Below are 22,420 nucleotides of genomic sequence, written 5' to 3'. Positions count from 1 at the left end.
GAATGCCTGCCCATCCACTCTATCCATGCCCCTCATGGTAAGTCTCACAACACCAGGTTAAAGTTCAACATGTTTTTTTCAAACACTAGCTTTCGGAGCACTGCTCCTTCCTCACCTTTAACCTGGTGTTGTGAGACTTCTTACTGTGCTCACCCCAGCCCAACGCCGGCATCTCCACATCATGGCTACCATCGACATCATAATCTTGCATTTTGCACAAATGTGGAATATTGCCTGTGGGGATCTGAGCGGGTTTCAGAATTTTGGAAATATTTCCTTGTTTTGTCTGCAGGCGGAAGCCACTATCTGCTCTTTGATGAAATTTCTCACGTGCTTCACGAGGATGGTCATGACGTGAACATGTTGGTGCAGATCGATAACCCCAAAATCAAGGGTAGGTCTACTCGCCCCTCTCCCCTATTCCCTACAGATGGCATAAATGCTCCTGTTACCCACGTTGGGGATGATAGCACCAGGTCCGTTCATTGGCGATGGAGTCCCTGTACGCGGGAACACCTGTACCTGTTGTCAGATGTCGGTTTCTAAGGGACTCTGCATTTTTCTGATTGTCACAGGTGTAAACTACACTGGGAGAAACAACAGTTACCGAATCACATCGTGGTCCGCGGGTGAAGAATACCTGTCCAGTTACAACACATGGTTCCTGGAGCAGCAGAAATTGTTCCTTCAGGGGAAGTATGATTCTTATTTATATCATACACATGGGCTGCCCTGCTCATTATATCTCCTGTCACTTCATATAACTGCCCCCCATCTCCGTTACGAATCCAGCAAATTACCCCAACATCCTCTCTACCATCATGAGATCCCTCCTGAAATATGAGCACAGAACTGAACACTGTGGCCTAGCTGTGTTCAGTGGAACTGCCTCACTTTTATCCTCTTATTAATTACGCAGGAAGTCTGTCATGTGGCACTGTACTGAATGTTTTTGAAAGTCCATGTGCACCACATCAACAGCATTACCCTCATCGACCCTCTCTGTTACCTCCTACAAAAATTCCAGTAAGTTAGTTAAACATGATTTCCCCTTTCGAAATCCATGCTGGCTCTTTCTAATCAACACATATTTTTCAATGTGCCGACTAATTCTATCCTGAATAATTGTTTCTAGAATCTTCCCTATCACTGAAGTTAAACTGACTGGATTTTAAAAAATAATCATTTATGGGGTGGGGGAACGCTGTCGAGCCCAGCATTTACTGCCCAGCCCTAGCTGCCCTTCAGAAGGGTGGTGGTAAGCTGCCTTCTTGAACCGCTGCAGACCCTGAGGTGTAGGTACACCCACTGTGCTGTTAGGGAGGTAGTTCCAGGATGTTGCCCCAGCGACAGTGAAGGAACGGCCAATATATTTCCCAGTCAGGGTGGTGAGTGATTTGGAGGGGAACCTCCAGGTGGTGGGGTTCCCAGGTCCTTCTGGATGGTAGCGGTCCTGGGTTTGGATGGTGCCAGCCACCCGGCATCGACCCAGGCACCGTAAAAGACAACGGCAAACCCAGCCCTGTCTGCCAAGTCCTCCTTACTAATATCTGGGGGCTTGTGCCAAAGTTGGTAGAGCTTCTCACAGACTGGTCAAGCAACAGCCTGACATAGTCATACCGATGGAATCATACCTTACAGACAATGTCCCAGACACTATTACCATTCATAGAATCCCTGCAGTGCAGAAGGAGGCCATTTGGCCCATCGAATCTGCAACAATCGTCTGAAAGACTACTTATGTACACACTCACCTGTCCACCCCATCCCATCCCCGTAACCAAACCTGCACATCCCTGGTCACTAAGGGCAATTTATCATGGCCAATCCATCTGACCTATACATCTTTGGACTGTGGGAGGAAACCGGAGCACCCGGAGGAAACCCACACACACACGGGGAGAACATACAGACTCTGCACAGACAGTGACCCAAGCCGGGAATTGAACCTGGAACCTGGAGCTGTGATGCAACAGTGCTAACCACTGTGATACCGTGCCACCCAATCCAATCCAACTCTGGTCCCACACAGTTTCATGGTACCTGGTCAAACATGGGCAAGACAACCTCCTGTAGATGACCACGTACTGTCCCCCATCAGCTGATGAATCAGCCCTTCTCAATGTTGGATGGAGGAGGCAGTGGCGTAATGATATCGTCACTGGGAATAGCAATCCAGAGACCCAGGGCAATGCTCTGGGGACCCAGGTTCAAATCCCTCCACTGCCGATGATGGAATTTGAATTCAACATAAATCTGGAATTTAAAGTCTAACGATGATCATGGAACCATTGTCGATTGTTGTAAAAACCCATCTGGGTCACTACTATCCTTTAGGGAAGGAAATCTGCCGTCCTTACCCGGTCTGGCCTACATGTATTGACTCTTAAATGTCCTCGGGGTTGGGCAATAAATGCTGGCTCAGCCCAGACCCCATGAATGAGAATAAAAATTGACCAGCAATTGGAAGGAACACTGAGAGTGCCAGGGGCACAGAATGTACCCTGGGGGGACATCAGTGTCCATCACCAAGAATGGCCTGGTAGCACCACTACTGACCGAGCTGGCCGTGTCCTAAAGGACAGAGCTCGTCGGTGAGGGAGCCAACAAGAGGGAAAAACCTGATCTCACCAATCTGCCTGGTGCAGGCACATCTGTTGATGGCAGTACTGACAGGAGCGACTTGTGGAAATGAAGTCCCATCTTCACATTGAGGATATCCTGCATAATGTTGTTTGCTAAATGCCAGGACATGACCACCTCCAACCAGAGAGAATCGAATCAGTTTCTTCCCTGGCCTTCTCCACATTAGGTTTTATTTCGAGAATAGATGCCAATTATTTTTGTAACTGATTTCTTTTGGGTGAGGTGAGAGCATCTGACCAACTTTGGCATCATACGTCCTGAGCAAAACTGGTTCAATGGGAATCAGGGGATCAATTCTCTCCTGGTTGGAGTATCACTTTGCAGAGGGATTGGACCTCAGCCATCTGAGCTTCATGATGTAACTGCAGGAGTTCCTCAGGCAAGCTGCTCGCTCCATCTTGAGCTGCTTCATCAATGACCTTTGTTCAATCATAAGGTCAGAAGTGGGGGGGTTTCGCTGTTGATTGCAGAATGTTCTGCATCATTAGCATCATCCATAACTCCTTAGCTACTCAGACAGTCTGTGTCAGATACAACATTGAGGTTTCGGCTGATGGTGGCTAGGAACATTCATGTTGCATAAATTCCAGGACATGACCACCTCCAACCAGAGAGAATCGAACCAGTTTCTTCCCTGGCCTTCTCCACATTTGGTTTTATTTCGAGAATGTAACCAATTATTTTCGTAACTGATTTCTTTTGTTTTTTTTCCAGATACAGTTTGAATATATTTCTGGATTTTGTGGGCCATTTAGCATTGCAATGTGAGTGGATAATGAGTGACAATGAACTCATGAATTCTTTGAAAGCTGAGCAGTTTGATATTGCAGTGGTTGACATGTTCAACCCTTGCTCATTGCTGTTAGCGGAGAAGCTCCATTTACGTTTCGTGGCGGTCCACTCAGGGAACTTTTGGAATTGGTACTTAGCTGGATTGCCAAGCCCACCCTCCTATGTTCCTGTGGCATACTCTCTGCTGACAGATCAGATGGGATTCTGGGATCGACTGAAGAATTCCATAATGTTCCTGAGCTCATCGTTGGTGGAAAGCATGATCTTTGCAAAGTTTGAGAGAGTCATCAAGACTTGCTTCCCAGTTGAATCTGAACCCAATCTCTCAGAGCTGTACCTAAAGGCTGAGTTAGAAATCTATAATACAGACTTCACCTTGGAATTCCCCAGGCCTCTCCTCCCTAATGTCGTGTATGTTGGAGGGTTACTTGCAAAACCAGCAAAGCCAGTGTCCCAGGTACGTCTTCGAAATATCCAGTGTCTCAGTACATTTTCTCCCTTTCCAATCCCTCTCTCTATCTGTCTTTTGGCCTCTCTCTCTATCTCCTCTCTCTTCTGTCCAATTCTGCTTGGTGTTAATTTTGATTCCTGAGTCTCTGTTCAGTCTTTCTCTTTGCTCTGCAGTATGTTACAATGTTGACCTGTCCACCTTCTTGTTAGGAACTGGAAGAGTTCATACTGGCAGCTGGAGAGAATGGCTTTGTGGTGGTCACTCTTGGTTCTATGCTTGCCTCTGTCAACATGCCCATAGTGCTGAAGGAAATGAACACGGCCTTCTCACAGCTCCCACAGGCGGTTATCTGGCGGCACGTGCACAGTGATTGGCCGAGCGATGTCCAGCCCGCCCCTAACATCAAGCTGGTGGATTGGCTCCCTCAGAATGACCTACTTGGTGAGATATTGTGTCTACAGACCGTTATGATAGCTGTTTGCTTCGTTTCACCTCATTTTGGTTCGACTTTTCACATGTTAGGGTGGAGGGGCTGATGCGGAACAAAGGAAAGTACAGCACAGGAACAGACCCTTCGGCCCTCCAAGCCCGTGCCGACCATGCTGCCCGTCTAAACTAAAATCTTCTACACTTCCTGGGTCCGTATCCCTCTATTCCCATCCTATTCATGTATTTGTCAAGGTGCCCTTAAACGTCACTATCGTCCCTGCTTCCACCACCTCCTCCGGCAGCGAGTTCCAGGCACCCACTACCCTCTGTGTAGAAAAACTTGCCCCTCGTACCTCAAACCTACGTCCGGGTAACTGACTCTTCTGATTTTCATCACTCAAGAGGTTGATGGGCAAATTTCAGAAAGATAGGAATTGGCAGAACATTAAATATGAATTTCAAAGAAAGTTGAGTTTTAAGAAAAGAAACAACTTGCTGAGCATAGGTGAGCAAAACAATACGGACATCAAAACATCGGAAATAGGAGCAGGAGGAGGCCATTCAGCCCTTCAAGCCTGATCCACCATCCATTCTGATCATGGCTCATCATCCAACTCAATAGCCTAATCCCGCTTTCCTCCATATCCTTTGATCCCCTTTGCTGGAAGTTCTATATCTAACTGCTTCTTGTAATATACAATGTTTTGTCCTTAACTACCTCCTGTGGTAATGAATTCCACAGGCCAACTACTCCCTGGGTGAAGAAATGTCTCCTCGTCTCTGTACTAAATGTTCTCCCCCGTACCCTCAGACTGTGACCCCTGGTTCTGGACACACCCACCATTGGGAACATCCTTCCTGTATCTACCCTGTCCAGTCCTATTAGAATTTTATAGGTTTCTATGAGATTCCCCCCTCATTCTTCGAATCCTAACCAACCCAATCTTTTCTGATATGTTAGTCCCACCATCCCAGGAATCAGTCTGGTAAAGCTTTGCTGCCCTCCCTCTATTGCTGGAACATCCTTCCTCAGAGAAGGAGACCAAAACAGCCCACAATACTCCAGGTGTGGCCTCACTAAGGCCCTGTATAATTGCAGCAACACATCCCTGCTCCTGTACTCCAATCCTCTGGCAATGATGGCCAACATCCCAGTTGCCTTCTTTACCGCCTGCTGAACCCGCCTGCGTACCTTCAGTGACTGGTGTACGAGGACACCCAGATCTCGTTACACGTTCCCCTCTCCTAATTTATGGCCATTCAGATAATAATCTGCTTTCCTGTTAATGCCAGATATTTATTGAATTCAGATTTCACCATCTGCTATAGTGAGATTTGAACCTGGCCCTGGGTCTGTTTATACTGAAATATTTCGGAGGACATTTAAAAGCTGTGGGTCTGATGTCCCATTGGAAATAGGATCAGGAGTTGGCACTTTGGCTTTTTCAACCATTTAACTCGAATACGTTTGAATGTGGCGACTAGGAGCTTTTCACAGTAACTTCATTTGAAGCCTACTCGTGACAATAAGCCATTTTTATTTCATTTCATTTCTACCTCAGCACCATTTCCCTGCATTATCCCCATATCTCCTGGTAACGGACATCTATTGATCTCTGCCATATATCTCCTCAATGACGGAACCTCCACAACCATCTAGCAATCTTCAATTCCAAAGATTCACTACCCTCAGGCCTAAAGTGCGGCAGATTCCCCTCTCTAAAGGATATCAGTGAGGCGGATGGGTTTTTGTAACAGCCATTAACCATTTTGGATACTGTTGCGGGGGACGACTTACCAGGGGTAAGCAATAGGGCACAGGTCTCTTGCACAGAGTCTGTCCCTGTTGCTCAGAAGGGAAGGGAGAAGAGGAACAGAACATTTGTCATTGGGGACTCCATAGTTAGAGGAACAGACAGGAGGTTCTGTGGGAACAAAAGAGACTCACGGTTGGTGTGTTGCCTCCCAGGTGCCAGGGTTCGTGATGTCTCTGATCGTGTTTTTGGGATCCTTAAGGGGGAGGGGGAGCAGCCCCAAGGCGTGGTCCACATAGGTACCAACGACATAGGTAGGAAGAGAGATGGGGATGTGAGACAGAAATTCAGGGAGCTAGGGTGGAAGCTGAGAGCTAGAACAAACAGAGTTGTTATCTCTGGGTTGTTACCCGTGCCACGTGCTAGCGAAGTGAGAAATAAGGAGAGAGAGGAGTTGAACACGTGGCTACAGGGATGGTGCAGGAGGGAGGGTTTTGGTTTCCTGGATAATTGGGGCTCATTCTGGGGTAGGTGGGACCTCTACAAACAGGATGGTCTTCACCTGAACCAGAGGGGTACCAATATCCTGGGGGGGAGATTTGCTAGTGCTCTTCGGGGGGGGTTTAAACTAATTCAGCAGGGGGATGGGAACCTAAATTGTAGTCCCAGTGTACAGGATGTTGAGAGTAGAGAGATCAGGGATAGGGTTAAAAGTTCGAAAGAGGGCACCGGCAAGCAAGACGCTGGTTTGAAATGTGTCTACTTCAACGCCAGGAGCATCCGGAATAAGGTGGGTGAGCTTGCAGCATGGGTTGGTACCTGGGATCTCGATGTTGTGGCGATTTCGGAGACATGGGTAGAGCAGGGACAGGAATGGTTGTTGCAGGTTCCAGGATTTAGATGTTTCTGTAAGAACAGAGAAGATGGTAAAAGAGGGGGAGGTGTGGCATTGTTAATCAAGGAAAGTATTATGGCGGTAGAAAGGACGTTTGAGGACTCGTCTACTGAGGTAGTATGGGCCGAGGTTAGGAACAGGAGAGGAGAGGTCACCCTGTTGGGAGTTGTCTATAGACCTCCGAATAGTTCCAGAGATGTAGAGGAAAGGATTGCAAAGATGATTCTCGACAGGAGCGAGAGTAACAGGGTAGTTGTTATGGGGGACTTTAACTTTCCAAATATTGACTGGAAATACTATAGTTTTTGTACAGTGTGTGCAGGAGGGTTTTCTGACACAGTATGTAGACAGGCCAACAAGGGGCGAGGCCATATTGGATTTGGTACTGGGTAATGAACCCGACCAGGTGTTAGATTTAGATGTAGGTGAGCACTTTGGTAATAGTGATCACAACTCGGTTATGTTTACTTTAGCAATGGGCAGGGATAGGTATATACCGCAAGGCAAGAATTATAGCTGGGGGAAAGGCAATTATGATGCTATTTGGCAAGATTTAGGATGTATAGGATGGGGAAGGAAACTGCAGGGGATGGGTACAATCGAAATGTGGAGCTTTTTCAAGGAACAGCTACTGCGTGTCCTTGATAAGTATGTACCTGTCAGGCAGGGAGGAAGTTGTCGAGCAAGGGAACCGTAGTTTACTAAGGAAGTTGAAGCACTTGTCAAGAGGAAGAAGAAGGCTTATGTTAGGATGAGACATGAAGGCTCAGTTCGGGCACTTGAGAGTTACAAGTTAGCCAGGAAGGACCTAAAGGGAGAGTTAAGAAGAGCGAGGAGAGGACACAAAAAGTCGTTGGCGGATAGGATCAAGGAAAACCCTAAGGCTTTCTATAGGTATATCAGGAACAAAAGAATGACTAGAGTAAGATTAGGGCCAATCAAGGATAGTAGTGGAAAGTTGTGTGTGGAATCAGAGGAGATAGGGGAAGCGTTAAATGGATATTTTTCGTCAGTGTTTACACTGGAGAAAGACAATGTTGTCGAGGAGAATACTCAGGTTCAGTCGACCAGGCTAGATGGAATTGAGGTTTCAAAAGGAGGAGGTGTTAGCAATTTTGGAAAATGTCAAAATAGATAAGTCCCCTGGGCCAGATGGGATTTATCCTAGGATTCTCTGGGAAGCCAGGGAGGAGATTGCAGAGCCTTTGTCCTTGATCTTTATGTCGCCTTTGTCGACAGGAATAGTGCCGGAAGACTGGAGGATAGAAAATGTTGTCCCCTTGTTCAAGAAGGGGAGTAGAGACAACCCTGGTAATTATAGACCTGTGAGCCTTACTTCGGTTGTGGGTAAAATGTTGGAAAAGGTTATAAGAAATAGGGTTTATAATCATCTTGAAAAGAACAAGTTGATTAGCGATAGTCAACACGGTTTTGTGAAGGGTAGGTCATGCCTCACAAACCTTATTGAGTTTTTTGAGAAGGTGACCAAACAGGTGGATCAGAGTAAAGCGGTTGATGTGGTGTATATGGATTTCAGTAAGGCGTTTGATAAGGTTCCCCACGGTGGCTATTGCAGAAAATAAGGAAGTATGGGATTGAAGGTGATTTAGCGGTTTGGATCAGTAATTGGCTAGCTGAAAGAAGACAGAGGGTGGTGGTTGATGGCAAATGTTCATCCTGGAGTTCAGTTACTAGTGGTGTACCGCAAGGATCTGTTTTGGGGCCACTGCTGTTTGTCATTTTATAAATGACCTGGAAGAGGGTGTAGAAGGATGGTTTAGTAAATTTGCAGATGACACGAAGGTCGGTGGAGTTGTGGATAGTGCTGAAGGATGTTATAGGATACAGAGGGACATAGATAAGCTGCAGAGCTGGGCTGAGAGGTGGCAGATGGAGTTTAATGCGGAAAAGTGTGAGGTGGTTCACTTTGGAAGGAGTAACAGGAATGCAGAGTACTGGGCTAATGGCAAGATTCTTGGTAGTGTAGATGAACAGAGAGATCTCGGCATCCAGGTACATAAATCCCTGAAAGTTGCCACCCAGGTTAATAGGGCTGTTAAGAAGGCATATGGTGTGCTAGCCTTTATCAGTAGGGGGATTGAGTTTCGGAGCCACAAGGTCATGCTGCAGCTGTACATAACTCTGGTGCGGCCACACCTGGAGTACTGCGGGCAGTTCTGGTCACCACATTATAGGAAGGATGTGGAAGCTTTGGAAAGGGTTCAGAGGAGATTTACTAGGATGTTGCCTGGTATGGAGGGAAGGTCTTACGAGGAAAGGCTCAGGGAACTTGAGGTTGTTTTCGTTAGAGAGGACAAGGCTGAGAGGTGACTTAATAGAGACATATAAGATAGTCAGAGGGTTAGATAGGGTGGACAGTGAGAGTCTTTTTCCTTGGATGGGGATGGCCAACACGAGGGGACATAGCTTTAAATTGAGGGGTGATAGATATAGGACAGATGTCAGAGGCAGTTTCTTTACTCAGAGAGTAGTAGGGGTGTGGAACGCCCTGCCTGCAACAGTAGTAGACTCGCCAACTTTAAGGGCATTTAAGTGGTCACTGGATAGACATATGGATGAAAATGGAATAGTGTAGGTCAGATAGGCTTCAGATGGTTTCATAGGTCGGCGCAACATCGAGGGCCGAAGGGCCCGTACTGCGCTGTAGTGTTCTATGTTCTATGTTCTATTACTGAAATGAAATGAAAATCACTTATTGTCACGAGTAGGCTTCAATGAAGTTACTGTGAAAAGCCCCTAGTCGCCACATTCCGCCGCCTGTTCGGGGAGGCTGTTACGGGAATCGAACCGTGCTGCTGGCCTGCTTGGTCTGCTTTAAAAGCCAGCGATTTAGCCCAGTGTGCTAAACAGCCCCTGAGAGGAGTTCCATAATTTTGGACTTCTGTTTTTTACAGTAAACTAAAAACAAGAAAACAATCTAATCTACACAATGCTCTCCTCTCTCAAAACAAGCCCTCCCACATCCCCCCCCCCCCCCCCCCCCCCCCCCTCTCTAACAGCTAGCAGGAGATGAAAATCGCACACGGGACACTTGCCTTTCACAATCGAAGTATAGATTACAAAAGCTGGGAGGTCATGTTGGAGTTGTACTGGATTTTGGTGATGGGCTGGAACGCACTCCCTGGGAGGGTGGTAGAGGCGGGTTGCCTCACATCCTTTAAAAAGTCCCTGGATGAGTACTTGCCACATGGCTGTGGGCCACGTGCTGGCAAATGGGCTAAGGATGGCAGGTCAAGTGTTTTGTGAAAATCCCCCAGTCGCCGCATTCCGGCGCCTGTTCGGGTACACAGAGGGAGAATTGAGAATGTCCAATTTACCTAACAAGCCTCCCATCACATACCAGTGGAGTTGTGAAATGTGAAGTGATTTATTTTAGTAGAAAGAACATGGAGGGATCAAGGCACAGGTCTGAAGGAGACCCAGTAACACAGAGAGCAGAAGGTATATCTGCTTAATCAGTGAAGCTGGCCAGACAGTTGGAGTGGGGTTAATGGACAGATTGTATTCTGGGTTTTATTAACAGGGTCATAGAGTATAGGAGCAAGGGGGTTAAATTGAATTTGTACAAATCACTAGTTTGGCTTCATGGGGAATATTGTGTCCAGTTCTGGACTCCGCACTTTAGGAAGGATGTGAAGGCTTTGGAGACAGTGCGGAAAAGATTCAGGAGAATGGATCCAGGGATTCGGAACTTCAGTAATGAGGATGGATAGGAGAGGTTGGGCTTGTCCTTGGAGAAGAGAAGGTTGATTGGAGATGTGATAGAGATGAGGGGGCTGGAGAGAGCAGACGGGGAGAAACAGTTCCCATTGGCAGGAGGATTGAGAATCAGAGGGAACAGATTTAAGGTAACTGGGAAAAGAGGCAAAAGTGATCATGGAATAGAATCTGTACAGTGCAGAAAGAGGCCATTTGGCCCATCGAGTCTCCACCGACCCTCTGAAAGAACACTCTATCTAGACAGACGGCCCCACCCCACCCCACCTAACCTTTGGACACAAAGGGCAATTGATCACAGCCAATCCACTTAACCTGCACATCTTTGGACTGAGGGAGGAAACCGGAGCACCCGGAGGAAACCCACGCAGACACGGGGAGAACGTGGCTGAGTTTGGGAGAGTATGGTGACATCAGGTCCATTCAAAGTATCCAGAAGAGAATTAGACTGTTATCTGAAAAGGACGAATATGCAGGGTTACAGGGAGAAGGTGGGAGAGCGGCACTGGGGGAGGTGCTCATTTGGAGGGCCAGTACAGACACGCAGGCCGAATGGCCTCCTACAATTCTGTGATTGTGTTAACAGCCTGAAGGTGAGACTGTGACCTCTCCAAATAATGCTATGTTAACCCTATATGTGCTGTTAGGTCACCCAAAGGCTCGTCTCCTGGTGACTCACGGTGGCCTGAATAGTCTGATGGAAGCGACGTACCATGGTGTGCCAGTGATTGGCATCCCGCTATTCGGAGATCAGTTTGATAACATGGTGAGAGTGGAGGCAAAGGGTCTGGGTTTGACCATCCAAGTCAATCAGCTGAAAGCCCAGCAGCTAAGCAACGCCATGGCAACAGTTATAGGAGACAAACGGTATGTACAACCTTGCCAAGGTATATCGCACAAATAGATGTAAACGGTGGTGCAGTGGTTAGCACTGCTGCCTCATGGCACCGAGGTCTCAGGTTCGATCCTGGCTCTGGGTCACTGTCCGCGTGGAGTTTGCACATTCTCCCTGTGTCTGTAGTTCCCTGGATTATCCTTGCTAACCTTCCTAAACAAAGGAACAGCATTGGCTATTCTCCAGTCCTCCGGGACATCACCTGAAGACAGTGAGGACACAAAGATTTCTGTCAAGGCCTCAGCAATTTCCTCCCTTGCATCCCTCAGTATTCTGGGCTAGATCCAATCAGGCCTTAAGGACTTTTCTAACCTAATGTGCTTCAAGATGCCCAACACCTCGTTTTAGATCCAAAAGTGACCTAGACTTAGAAATGTGATCTATACACCTTTCCACAGACCACCAAGTCCTTTTCTTTGGCAAATTTTGATGCAAACTCCTCATTTAATACCTCACCCATTTCCTTTGGCTCCAAGTATAGATTCCCTCCCCTGTCCTTGAGTGGGCCAACCCTTTCCCTGGCTACCCGCTTGCTTTTTATACATGAATAAAAAAACCTTGTAATTTTCCTTAATTCTGTTTGCCAAAGACTTTTCGTGACCCCTTCTAGCCCTCCTGATTCTTTGCTTAAATTCCTTCCTACTTTCCTTATATTCCACACTTGCTCCGTCTGTTCCCAGCCTCCCAGCCCTGACAAATGCCTCCTTTATTTCTTTTGGATGAGGCTCTCAATATCCCTCGTTATCCAAGGTTCCTGAAATTTGCCATATTTATCCTTCTTCCGCACAGGAACATGCCGGTCCTGAATTCCTTTCAACTGACATTTGAAAGCCTCCCACATTTCAGATGTTGATTTACCCTCAAAAAGCCGCCCCCAATCTACATTCTTCAGTTCCTGCCTAATATTGTTATAATTAGCTTTCCCCCAATTTAGCACCTTCACCTGAGGACTACACTTACCTTTATCCATCAGTACTTTAAAACTTACTGAATTATAGTCACTGTTACCGAAATGCTCCCCTACTGAAACTTCTACCACCTGGCCGGGCTCATTCCACAATACCAGGTCCAGTACAGCCCCTTCCCTAGTTGGACTGTCTACATATTGCATCAAGAAGCCCTCCTGGATTCTCCTTACAAACTCTGCCCCGTCCAGGCCCCTAGCACTAAGTGAGTCCCAGTCAATATTGGGGAAGTTAAAGTCTCCCATCACAGCAACCCTGTTGCTTTTATTCCTTTCCAAAATCTGTCTACCTATCTGCTCCTCTATCTCCCGCTGGCTGTTGGGAGGCCTGTAGTAAACCCCCAACATTGTGACTGCACCCTTCTTATTCCTGATCTCTACCCATATAGCCTCGCTGTATGAGCTCTCCGAGGTGTCCTCCCGCAGTACAGCTGTGATATTCTCCTTAACCAGTAGCGCAACTCCTCCACCCCTTTTACATCCCCCTCTATCCTGCCTGAAACATCTAAATCCTGGAACGTTTAGCTGCCAATCCTGTCCTTCCCTCAATCAAGTCTCTGTAATGGCAACAGCATCATAGCTCCAAGTACTAATCCAAGCTCTAAGTTCACCTACCTTACCCGTTATACTTGTAGCATTAAAACAAATACACTTCAGACCATCAGTCCCGCTGTGTTCAGCAACATCTCCCTGTCTGCTCTTCCTCAGAGTCTGAATGGCCTTCGTCTCACGTTCCTCCTCTAGTTCACCTTCTAACCTGTTGCTCCGGTTCCCAGTTTAGATGCAACCCGTCCTTCTTGTACAGTCCCCATCTGCCCCGGAAGAGATCCCAATGGTCCAGAAATCTAAAACCCTCCCTCCTACACCATCAGTTTAGCCACGTGTTTAGCTGCACTATCCTCCTTTTTTGAGCTTGACTGGTACGTGGCACAGGGAATAACCCTGAGATTACCACCTTTTTAGTTTATTGCCTAACTCCCTGAACTCCTGCTGCAGGACCTCATGCCCCTTCCTGCTATGTTGTTAGTAGCTATCTGTACTACGACCTCTGGCTGTTCACCCTTCCCCTTCAGGATGTCCTGTGTTCATTCAGAGATATCCTGGACCCTGCTGAATATCAGAGCCAGCCGTGGTGCCGCTGCTCTGGCTGCTGCTGTTTTCCCTGATAGGCTATCCCCCTGATAGGCTATCCCCCCGACAGTATCCAAATTGATAAACCTGTTAGAGAGGAGGTCAGCCAAGGGGGATTCCTGCACTGACTGCCTGCCCCGTCTAGTGGTCACCCATAGAATTTCATAGAATTTACAGTGCAGGAGGAGGCCATTCGGCCCATCGAGTCTGCACCGGCTCTTGGAAAGAGCACCCTACCCAAGGTCAACACCTCCACTCTATCCCCATAACCCAGCAACCCCACCCAACACTAAGGGCAATTTTGGACACTAAGGGCAATTTATCATGGCCAATCCACCTAATTTGCACATCTTTGGACTGTGGGAGGAAACCGGAGCACCCGGAGGAAACCCACGCACACACGGGGAGGATGTGCAGACTCCGCACAGACAGTGACCCAAGCCGGAATCGAACCTTGGACCCTGGAGCTGTGAAGCAGTTGTGCATTGCTACCATGCTGCCCCATCTATAGAAGATCAGCCATGGTCAATAGTGGAGCAGGCTCGAAGGGCCAATTGACCTCCTCCCGCTCCTCTGTTTCTATGTCAGCCTCTCTGTGCCCTCCCCACAGCTTACCTTCCCATGTCTGAAATTATTGTCACAAGTAGGCTTCAAATAAAGGTACTGTGAAAAGCCCCTAGTTGCCACATTCCGGCGCCTGTTTGGAGAGGCTGGTACAGGAATTGAACTGTCCTGCTGGTCTGCCTTGGTCTGCTTTAAAAGCCAGCGATTTAGCCCTGTGCTAAACCAGTCCCTTGTGTCTGCCACAGAATCTACCTTCCCACATCGAAGGGTCTCCTCAGGACATTTTGTTTTGTTGCATTATTCTGTTTCTTCATCTAAATAGTTAATACTGTATTGATAATATTGCTTGATATAGTCCTGAAAAGTCACACGAATTTGAAACATTGGGCGTGATTCTCTGGAACGATTTCCAGGTCCAGTTTCGGGTGCGTTTTATGGGGTGTTTCTCATGAGCTGCAGTGTGGAGAATGACATCATTATTCAACGGCACGCTGCCATTTTGTTGGGCTTCGGGGAGTTGCTTTTTTTAAAATAAATTTAGAATACCCAATTATTTTTTCTAATTAAGGGGCAATTTAGCACGGCCAAGCCACCTGCCCTGAACATCTTTGGGTTGTGGGGGTGAAACCCACGCAGACACGGGGAGAATGTGCAAACTCCGCACGGACAGTGACCCAGAGCCGGGATTCGAACCCGGGTCCTCAGCACCGTAGGCAGCAGTGCTAACCACTGTGCCACCGTGCTGCCCTTCAGGGAGTTTCTTCCCGTCAAGGTCCCAATGGAAAGTTTTCCTGCAGTGCGGAGCTGAGTTCACCAACAGGACCGGCTTCTCACCGATCGGAGCGCCTGTTTGAATGGCTGCCCCGATCTCTACAGCTGCCCCCTTTCAGGGCCCCACTTTCAGAAACCTCCCTTCATCCCAAATCTTTCTGTGGCCCCCTCATAACCGCCCCCCTCACACCCCCTTTCAGAGCATGCCCCCACCCCCCCCAAGCCCGACCCTTGGCAGTGCCAACCTGGAACCCAGGCACCTTGGCACTAGGTTGGCACTGACAGGGTACCAGGATGGAAGTGGCAAAGCTTGTGGGAGCCAGGGGGTGTGTCAGGGGACTCTCCTGCCCTGCGCCAAACCACCCGGAGGGCTCTAATAGCCTGAGAGACCCCCGCGGTGCCATCAGTGTGGAAACCAGTGCTAATCATTGTCCAGCCAAAGCCTCGCAGGCCCAGCCGGGAGAATACAGCATCCGGATATTTAAATGTGCCTCGGCATCATCCAGATTTAATATAGATATAAATATCTGAGGCCCCCTCACTGACCCTGGCAGGATTCACTGCATTTAGTTTCCCTGTTTATACCCACTCTTTGTGTCCTATCCATGAGCCATTATTTTGCCTTTTAGCCTCTGGTACGGCACCTAATCGTATGTCTTTGGAAATCCAAATAAATGAATGAAATGAAATGAAAAAAAAAATATACTACATCTACTGGTTCCCCTCTAGTTACATCTTCACAAAACCCAAATAAATCTGTCCAACAGCAGGATTCTTTTGAAATTAATTTATGGGATGTGGGCATCGCTGGCTAGGCCAACATTTATTGTAGTAACGACACCCTGGTTAGTATACGGTCAATTCCAACCCCACAAACCCCAGAGTCCCAACATAAGTGATTTAACAATAATTCATATGAAGGTTTCAGAATCTCAGGCCCCTTGACTGCTCAATGAGTTGTAGGCACCAGGTTTGTAAATTGAACACAATAACTGTTTATTTATAACATGAACAGAGTTGAAATATACAGTAATTGTAGTAGAATGATGGCCAGCTATTTCCCCCTTCTACCGTCCCACCCTGTACCCAAACATGGACAAGACAGACACACACAGAGGCAGGGGAAGGGAATAAATAATAGGAATTAAAATGAAATGAAAAATGAGTGTCCTTGATCTGATGTCAAGGTCGTTGCAGCAGGCTGCCTTCCTCGGATGCTTAGGAATGGAAGCCATTGGCTGGATTGCTAATGAGGATCTTCTGGCAGGAACATTGAGTCTGATCTCTCAGGCTGTAGGATTCTCTCTGGGGAGTCACTTTAACTTTTATTAAACTGGGCCTTCGCTCAGGCCTGTTTAATTCTTACTTGCCTTCAACTCCAGCAGATAACCAGCAGCCTTATTGCGATTTGGCCACATGAGATTTTAAAAAGGGTTTTTAAACAACTGACCCTGGACTGAATGTCTCTGCAGTTTGATCTGGTTGTGGAAAGAGAAAAATCTTTACTTTGATCTTCAGAAAGAATCCATTGAATGAGGGAGAGAGCAATCAGGGCTGTGATCCTGCAGCTTCTGACCAAAGCAAAAGTAGAACCAGTCATACAGAGGAAGGAACATACCATAGAAAACCCCAACAATTTGCTTGGGGCCTTTGAAAAGGCCCAGCAGTTCGAAACAGTCCATTGGCTGACAGCCAAGTCCATCATGATATGCCAGCAGTGATATCCCTTTAATCTGCTGATCTGAAATACAAACAGCTCTTTGCAACCTGCCTTGCCAGAGGCCATGGGTCAATCCTCAGTTTACCCGCCATTTGAATTAATAGTGCAGTTGCTATTTAAGCAACTCTTGGACAGGCACATGGACAGCAGTAAATTGAAGGGGTGGTTAGGTTGATTTTAGATTAGGATAAATGGTCGGCACAACATCGTGGGCCGAAGGGCCTGCATTGTGCTGCACTGTTCCATGTTCCATGTTATATGTTCATCTTAAAGACATAGGTTCCATTAATTGTCCAGGTACAAAAATTTAAATAGCAAAATAACAGAAATTAACAGGAAAAAAGAAGGTACTGACGGCGATCAACAGGATAATCCTTACAATTGCCCATCCCTAGTTGCCCTGGAGAAGGTACTGGCTTTTTGAACCACTGCAGTCCCTGAGATGTAGGTACACCCACAGTGCTGTTAGGGAGGGTGTGCCAGGATTTTGACCGCGAGACAGTGAAGTAATGGTGATATATTTCCAAATCGGACGTTGAGTGACTTGGAGGGGAACCTCCAGGTGGTGGGGTTCCCAGGTATCTTTGGTATGAAGTTACTGTGAAAAGCCCCTCGTCGCCACATTCCGGCACCTGTTAGGGTAAGCTGGTACGGGAATTGAACCGTGCTGCTGGCCTTCTTCTGCATTACAAGCCAGCTGTATAGTCCACTGAGCTAAACCAGTGCTATGATATTGCTCATTATCCCTGCTCATTCCACAATACTGAGGTAGCTTTATCCCTACTCATTCCACAATACTGAGGTAGCTTTATCCCTGCTCATTCCACAATACTGAGGTAGCTTTATCCCTGCTCATTCCACAATACTGAGGTAGCTTTATCCCTGCTCATTCCACAATACTGAGGTAGCTTTATCCCTGCTCATTCCACAATACTGAGGTAGCTTTATCCCTACTCATTCCACAATACTGAGGTAGCTTTATCCCTACTCATTCCACAATACTGAGGTAGCTTTATCCCTGCTCATTCCACAATACTGAGGTAGCTTTATCCCTGCTCATTCCACAATACTGAGGTAGCTTTATCCCCGCTCATTCCACAATACTGAGGTAGCTTTATCCCTACTCATTCCACAATACTGAGGTAGCTTTATCCCTGCTCATTCCACAATACTGAGGTAGCTTTATCCCTGCTCATTCCACAATACTGAGGTAGCTTTACCCCTACTCATTCCACAATACTGAGGTAGCTTTATCCCTACTCATTCCACAATTCTGAGGTAGCTTTATCCCTGCTCATTCCACAATACTGAGGTAGCTTTATCCCTGCTCATTCCACAATACTGAGGTAGCTTTATCCCTGCTCATTCCACAATACTGAGGTAGCTTTATCCCCGCTCATTCCACAATGTATTGCTCCAAACATTCTACAAACCTATCTTCTCAGAGAATCATAGAATTGACAGTGCAGAAGGAGTCCATTTGGCCCATCGAGTCTGCACCGACCCTTGGAAAGTGGACCCTACTTTAGCCACACCCTCACTCTATTCCCGTAACCCAGTAACCCCATCAAATCTTTTTGGACACTGAGGGCAATTTATCATGGCCAATCCACCTAACCTGCACATCTTTGGACTTTCGGAGCACTCGGAGGGAACCCACGCAGACACGGGGTGGAATTGAACCCAGGTCCCTGATGCTATGAGGAAGCACTGTGCCATCGGGCTGTTCAACCATTCCTAATTTGATTTTCCCAATCTGTGTGAAGTTTAAGGTCCTCCACAATGATTATACTTCCATTTTTTTATTCCCTCTTGGGATGAGTGTTGCTGGTTAGGCCACCATTTATTGCTCATCCTCAACTGTCCTTCAGAAGGTGGTGGTGAGCTGCCTTCTTCAACCACAGCAGTCCATGAGGTGTAGGTACACCCACTCTGCTGTTAGGCAGGGAGTTCCATGATGTTGCCCCAGCAACAGTGAAGGAACGGCGATATATTTCCAAGTCAGGGTGGTAAGTATTCAGAGGGGAACCAGCAGCTGATGCGTTAAGGCTAGATTGCTTTTTTTCTATATGACATAGACACGATGGACCACATGACCTCTTGTGCCCTAAGCATTGTCTGTTTCTGTCGTGGCTTTCAGTGTGTTCACAGGTTTATCATTGTCCCTCTGGAACCCTCCCACCTCAACCCAATCCGGTTAATATTGAACTCTAATCCTACGCAACACGGTTATTAGATCTGAACTTTGGTTAGTGTATCTTATGTGTCACCGCATGTTATACACTACTCGTCAGATTATGAAACAGAGCTTCATGCATGAAGTAAATTGGCTTTATTCATTTAGCTTTGCAGATGTCTCTCATCAGTTTTTAAGCAAATACAGAGTTTTGTAAAGTTTGTTTAGTCAAAGCAAATACAGAGTACTGAGTTAAACTCAATACAACTTACAGCTATTGATGTTTCTTCTAACTGATTACACGATACACAAAGGTTGAAAATAAAAACATAATGGCTGTTCAAAGTGATAGCGCAGAAGAGTAGCCTCAGAAGTTGAAGATAAGTGATCCCGGAATGAGTTGTTCAAAACGGCACCTATTTTTAAAAGATTATTGCTGTCACTAATGGTACGCCCCTTTTTGGCTGTGATTGGGTTGAAGTAATTACACAGTTAATTCAATTCCATCAACATTTTAACATGAGGTGATGAAATGCGTCTTTATTATGAGTCCTATCCATTGCCAAGGAGACAGTTTCTGGGAGTGTTGCCCAAAAGCTGTGACTTGGCCAAATGTGCCCGTGGTCTGTCTGGCTTTCTTATCTTGATGATTCCGATAGGGAACAGCATCATTTTACTGGATAAAAGCAAATTACTGTGGATGCTGGAATCTTTGACCAGCTTTGAGAAAGAGTCATCGGTCTCGAAACGTTAGCTCTTTTCTCTCCCTACAGATACTGCCAGACTTGCTGAGATTTTCCAGCATTTTCCCTTTCGCATGATTTTACTGTCTTGTTTGATTTTAACATTCCATTTCAAGAAGCCATTTCAAAGCTTGGACCATTTATTCCTTTAATTTGTTATATACCAAAACGATAGAATCTACCTTTTTAGTATAGAATCTATCAATGGTTGACCACACCTCAGGGCAACTAGGAATGGGCATTGCCCCACAACAAGGACGGGTATGTACGGGTTTGCTGCCAGCTGCAGACTGGGCAAAGAATCCTCTTTAAAATTCCAAAAATTGAAGGAAGAACATTATTATTTTTGTTTCAAACAGGTACAAGAGATCAGCGCTGGCTCTGAGCCGCATTCACCGCTCTCACCCATTCCCTCCACGTGAACGGCTAGTCCGGTGGGTAAAACATATCGTGCAGCTTGGGGGAGGAAGTCACCTTCGGGCATATGGATTACAGCAGCCCTGGTACCAGCTGTACCTCATTGATGTCATCTTGTTCCTGCTGGTGGTTAGTTCTGTGATATTGTACATTATAATCAAGGTAGTGAAGAGTGTAATCGGAGCTCTGTGCAGGGGAAGAAAATCCAAAGTGGCTTAAAGTGATTCGATCGCTGACGAATAGACCCAGTTACTTTTTCCAGATACGGACTTTGCATTTCATTTTTATGTTGTTTTGCAATGCACCACGAGAATTTACTTACTGTATAATGATGCGCATCTCGATTTTGAATTAAATCTGATTGGATTGGATTGGATTTGTTTATTGCCACGTGTACCGAGGTAAAGTGAAAAGTATTTTTCTGCGAGCAGCTCAACAGATCATTAAGTACATGGGAAGAAAAGGGAATAAAAGAAAATACATAATAGGGCAACACAACATATATAATGTAACTACATAATCACCGGCATCGGATAAAGCATACAAGCCCCTGAGTGGGAGTGGGGAAGAAGCTGTTTTTGAGTCTGTTCATGTGTGTTCTCAGACTTCTGTATCTCCTGCCCGATGGAAGAAGTTGGAAGACTGAGTAAGCCGGGTGGGAGGGATCCTTGATTATGCTGCCCACTTTGCCCAGGCAGCGGGAGGTGTAGATGGAGTCAATGGATGGGAGGCAGGTTCGTGTGATGGACTGGGCACTGTTCACGACTCCCTGAAGTTTCTTGAGGTCCTGGGCCGAGCAGTTGCCATACCAGGCTGTGATCCAGCCCGATAGGATGCTTTCTATGGTGCATCTGTAAAAGTTGGCAAGGGTTAATATGGACATGCCGAATTTCCTGAGATTTCTGAGGAAGTATAGGCGCTGTTGTACTTTCTTGGTGGTAGCGTCGACGTGGGTGGACCAGGACAGATTTTTGGTAATGTGCACCTCTAGGAATTTGAAACTGCTAACCATCTGCACCTCGGCCCCGTTGATGCTGACAGGGGTGTGTACAGTACTTTGCTTCCTGAAGTCAATGAACATCTATTTAGTTTTGCTGGCATTGAGGGAGAGATTGTTGTCGCTACACCACTCCACCAGGTTCTCAATCTCCCTCCTGTATTCGGACTCGTCGTTATTCGAGATCCGGCCCATTATGGTCGTATCATCAGCAAACCTGTCAATGGAGTTGGAACCAGGTTTTGCCATGCAGTCGTGTGTGTACAGGGAGTAGAGTAGGGGGCTAAGTACGCAGCCTTGCAGGGCCCCGGTATTGAGGACTATTGTGGAGGAGGTGTTGTTTATTCTTACTGATTGTGGTCTGTGGTCAGAAAATCGAGGCTCCAGTTCCAGAGTGGAGAGCCAAGTCCCAGGTTTTGGAGCTTTGATATGAGCTTGATTAGACTGTGAAAAGCTCACCCAGTAGCACACAATAAATTATAGCTTGTATTGATCGTGCTGTTACAAATTGGTATCAATTGTCTGGGAAACACATCGTTTAACCCGACAAGTGAAATATAGATGTTTACAGGATGGAAACAGGCCCTTCGGCCCAGCCTGTCCATGCCGCCCAGTTTCTATCACTAAGCTCGTCCCACTTACCCGCATTTGGCCCATATCCCTCTGTACCAACCCGGCCCATGTAACTGTCTAACTGCTCTTTAAAGGACAAAACTGTACCCATCTCTACCACTGCCCCGGCAGCTCGTTCCAGATGCTCAGCACCCTCTGTGTGGAAACATCTCCCCTCTGGTCTCTTTTGTATCTCTCCCCTCCCACCTTACACCTCTGCCCTCTCGTTCTAGACTCCTCTACCTTTGGGAAAAGATGTTGATTATCTACCTTATCTATGCCTCTCATTATTTTACAGACCTCTATAAGATCACCCCTCAGCCTCCAACAGTCCAGGAAAACAGTCCCAGCCTATCCAGCCTCGTATAACTCAGACCATCAACTCCCGGTCGCTCCTCGTAAATCTCTTCTGCGCCGCCACACTCAGCCGGAATCATGCGGCTGGTTGGGGGGGGGGGCTTCTGCAAGTGTTGGGGGGTGGCCAGGGTGTGGGCCATGGGGTTGCGGGCAGGTTGAGGTTGCGCATGTCGGACGCCATGTTGTACGGTGTGACTGATTTAGCTCGTCAGCCGTGCGCATGTGTGGACCAGGACCCAGCTATTCTCTGGACCCAACCCGAAGGTCGGCCGGGTTGGGTCCCGAAGGTCGGCCGGGTTGGGTCCCGAAGGTCGGCCGGGTTGGGTCGGGAAGGTCGGCCGGGTTGGGTCGGGAAGGTCGGCCGGGTT

At 47.1% G+C, this 22,420-nt stretch overlaps 1 protein-coding gene across 1 annotated transcript in view; it reads left to right on the top strand.

The window, feature by feature from the left end:
- The window catches only part of LOC119970794 (UDP-glucuronosyltransferase 3A1-like), a 40,786-nt gene extending 20,329 nt beyond the window's left edge, over window positions 1-20,457 (top strand). The window contains exons 2-7 of the mRNA XM_038805968.1: window positions 293-394; window positions 576-696; window positions 3,361-3,895; window positions 4,099-4,330; window positions 11,353-11,572; window positions 20,029-20,457. Coding sequence (XP_038661896.1) covers window positions 293-394; window positions 576-696; window positions 3,361-3,895; window positions 4,099-4,330; window positions 11,353-11,572; window positions 20,029-20,305 — 1,487 coding nt within the window. The 3' untranslated portion in view covers window positions 20,306-20,457. The remainder of the gene's footprint in view (window positions 1-292; window positions 395-575; window positions 697-3,360; window positions 3,896-4,098; window positions 4,331-11,352; window positions 11,573-20,028) is intronic.
- Window positions 20,458-22,420: the final 1,963 nt, after the last annotated feature.

Source organism: Scyliorhinus canicula, chromosome 8 (assembly GCF_902713615.1).
Source record: "Scyliorhinus canicula chromosome 8, sScyCan1.1, whole genome shotgun sequence".
In the NCBI taxonomy this organism is placed as follows: domain Eukaryota; kingdom Metazoa; phylum Chordata; class Chondrichthyes; order Carcharhiniformes; family Scyliorhinidae; genus Scyliorhinus; species Scyliorhinus canicula.
Note: the sequence above shows the minus strand (reverse complement) of the source record. Positions and strands in the feature narration are given on the sequence as shown.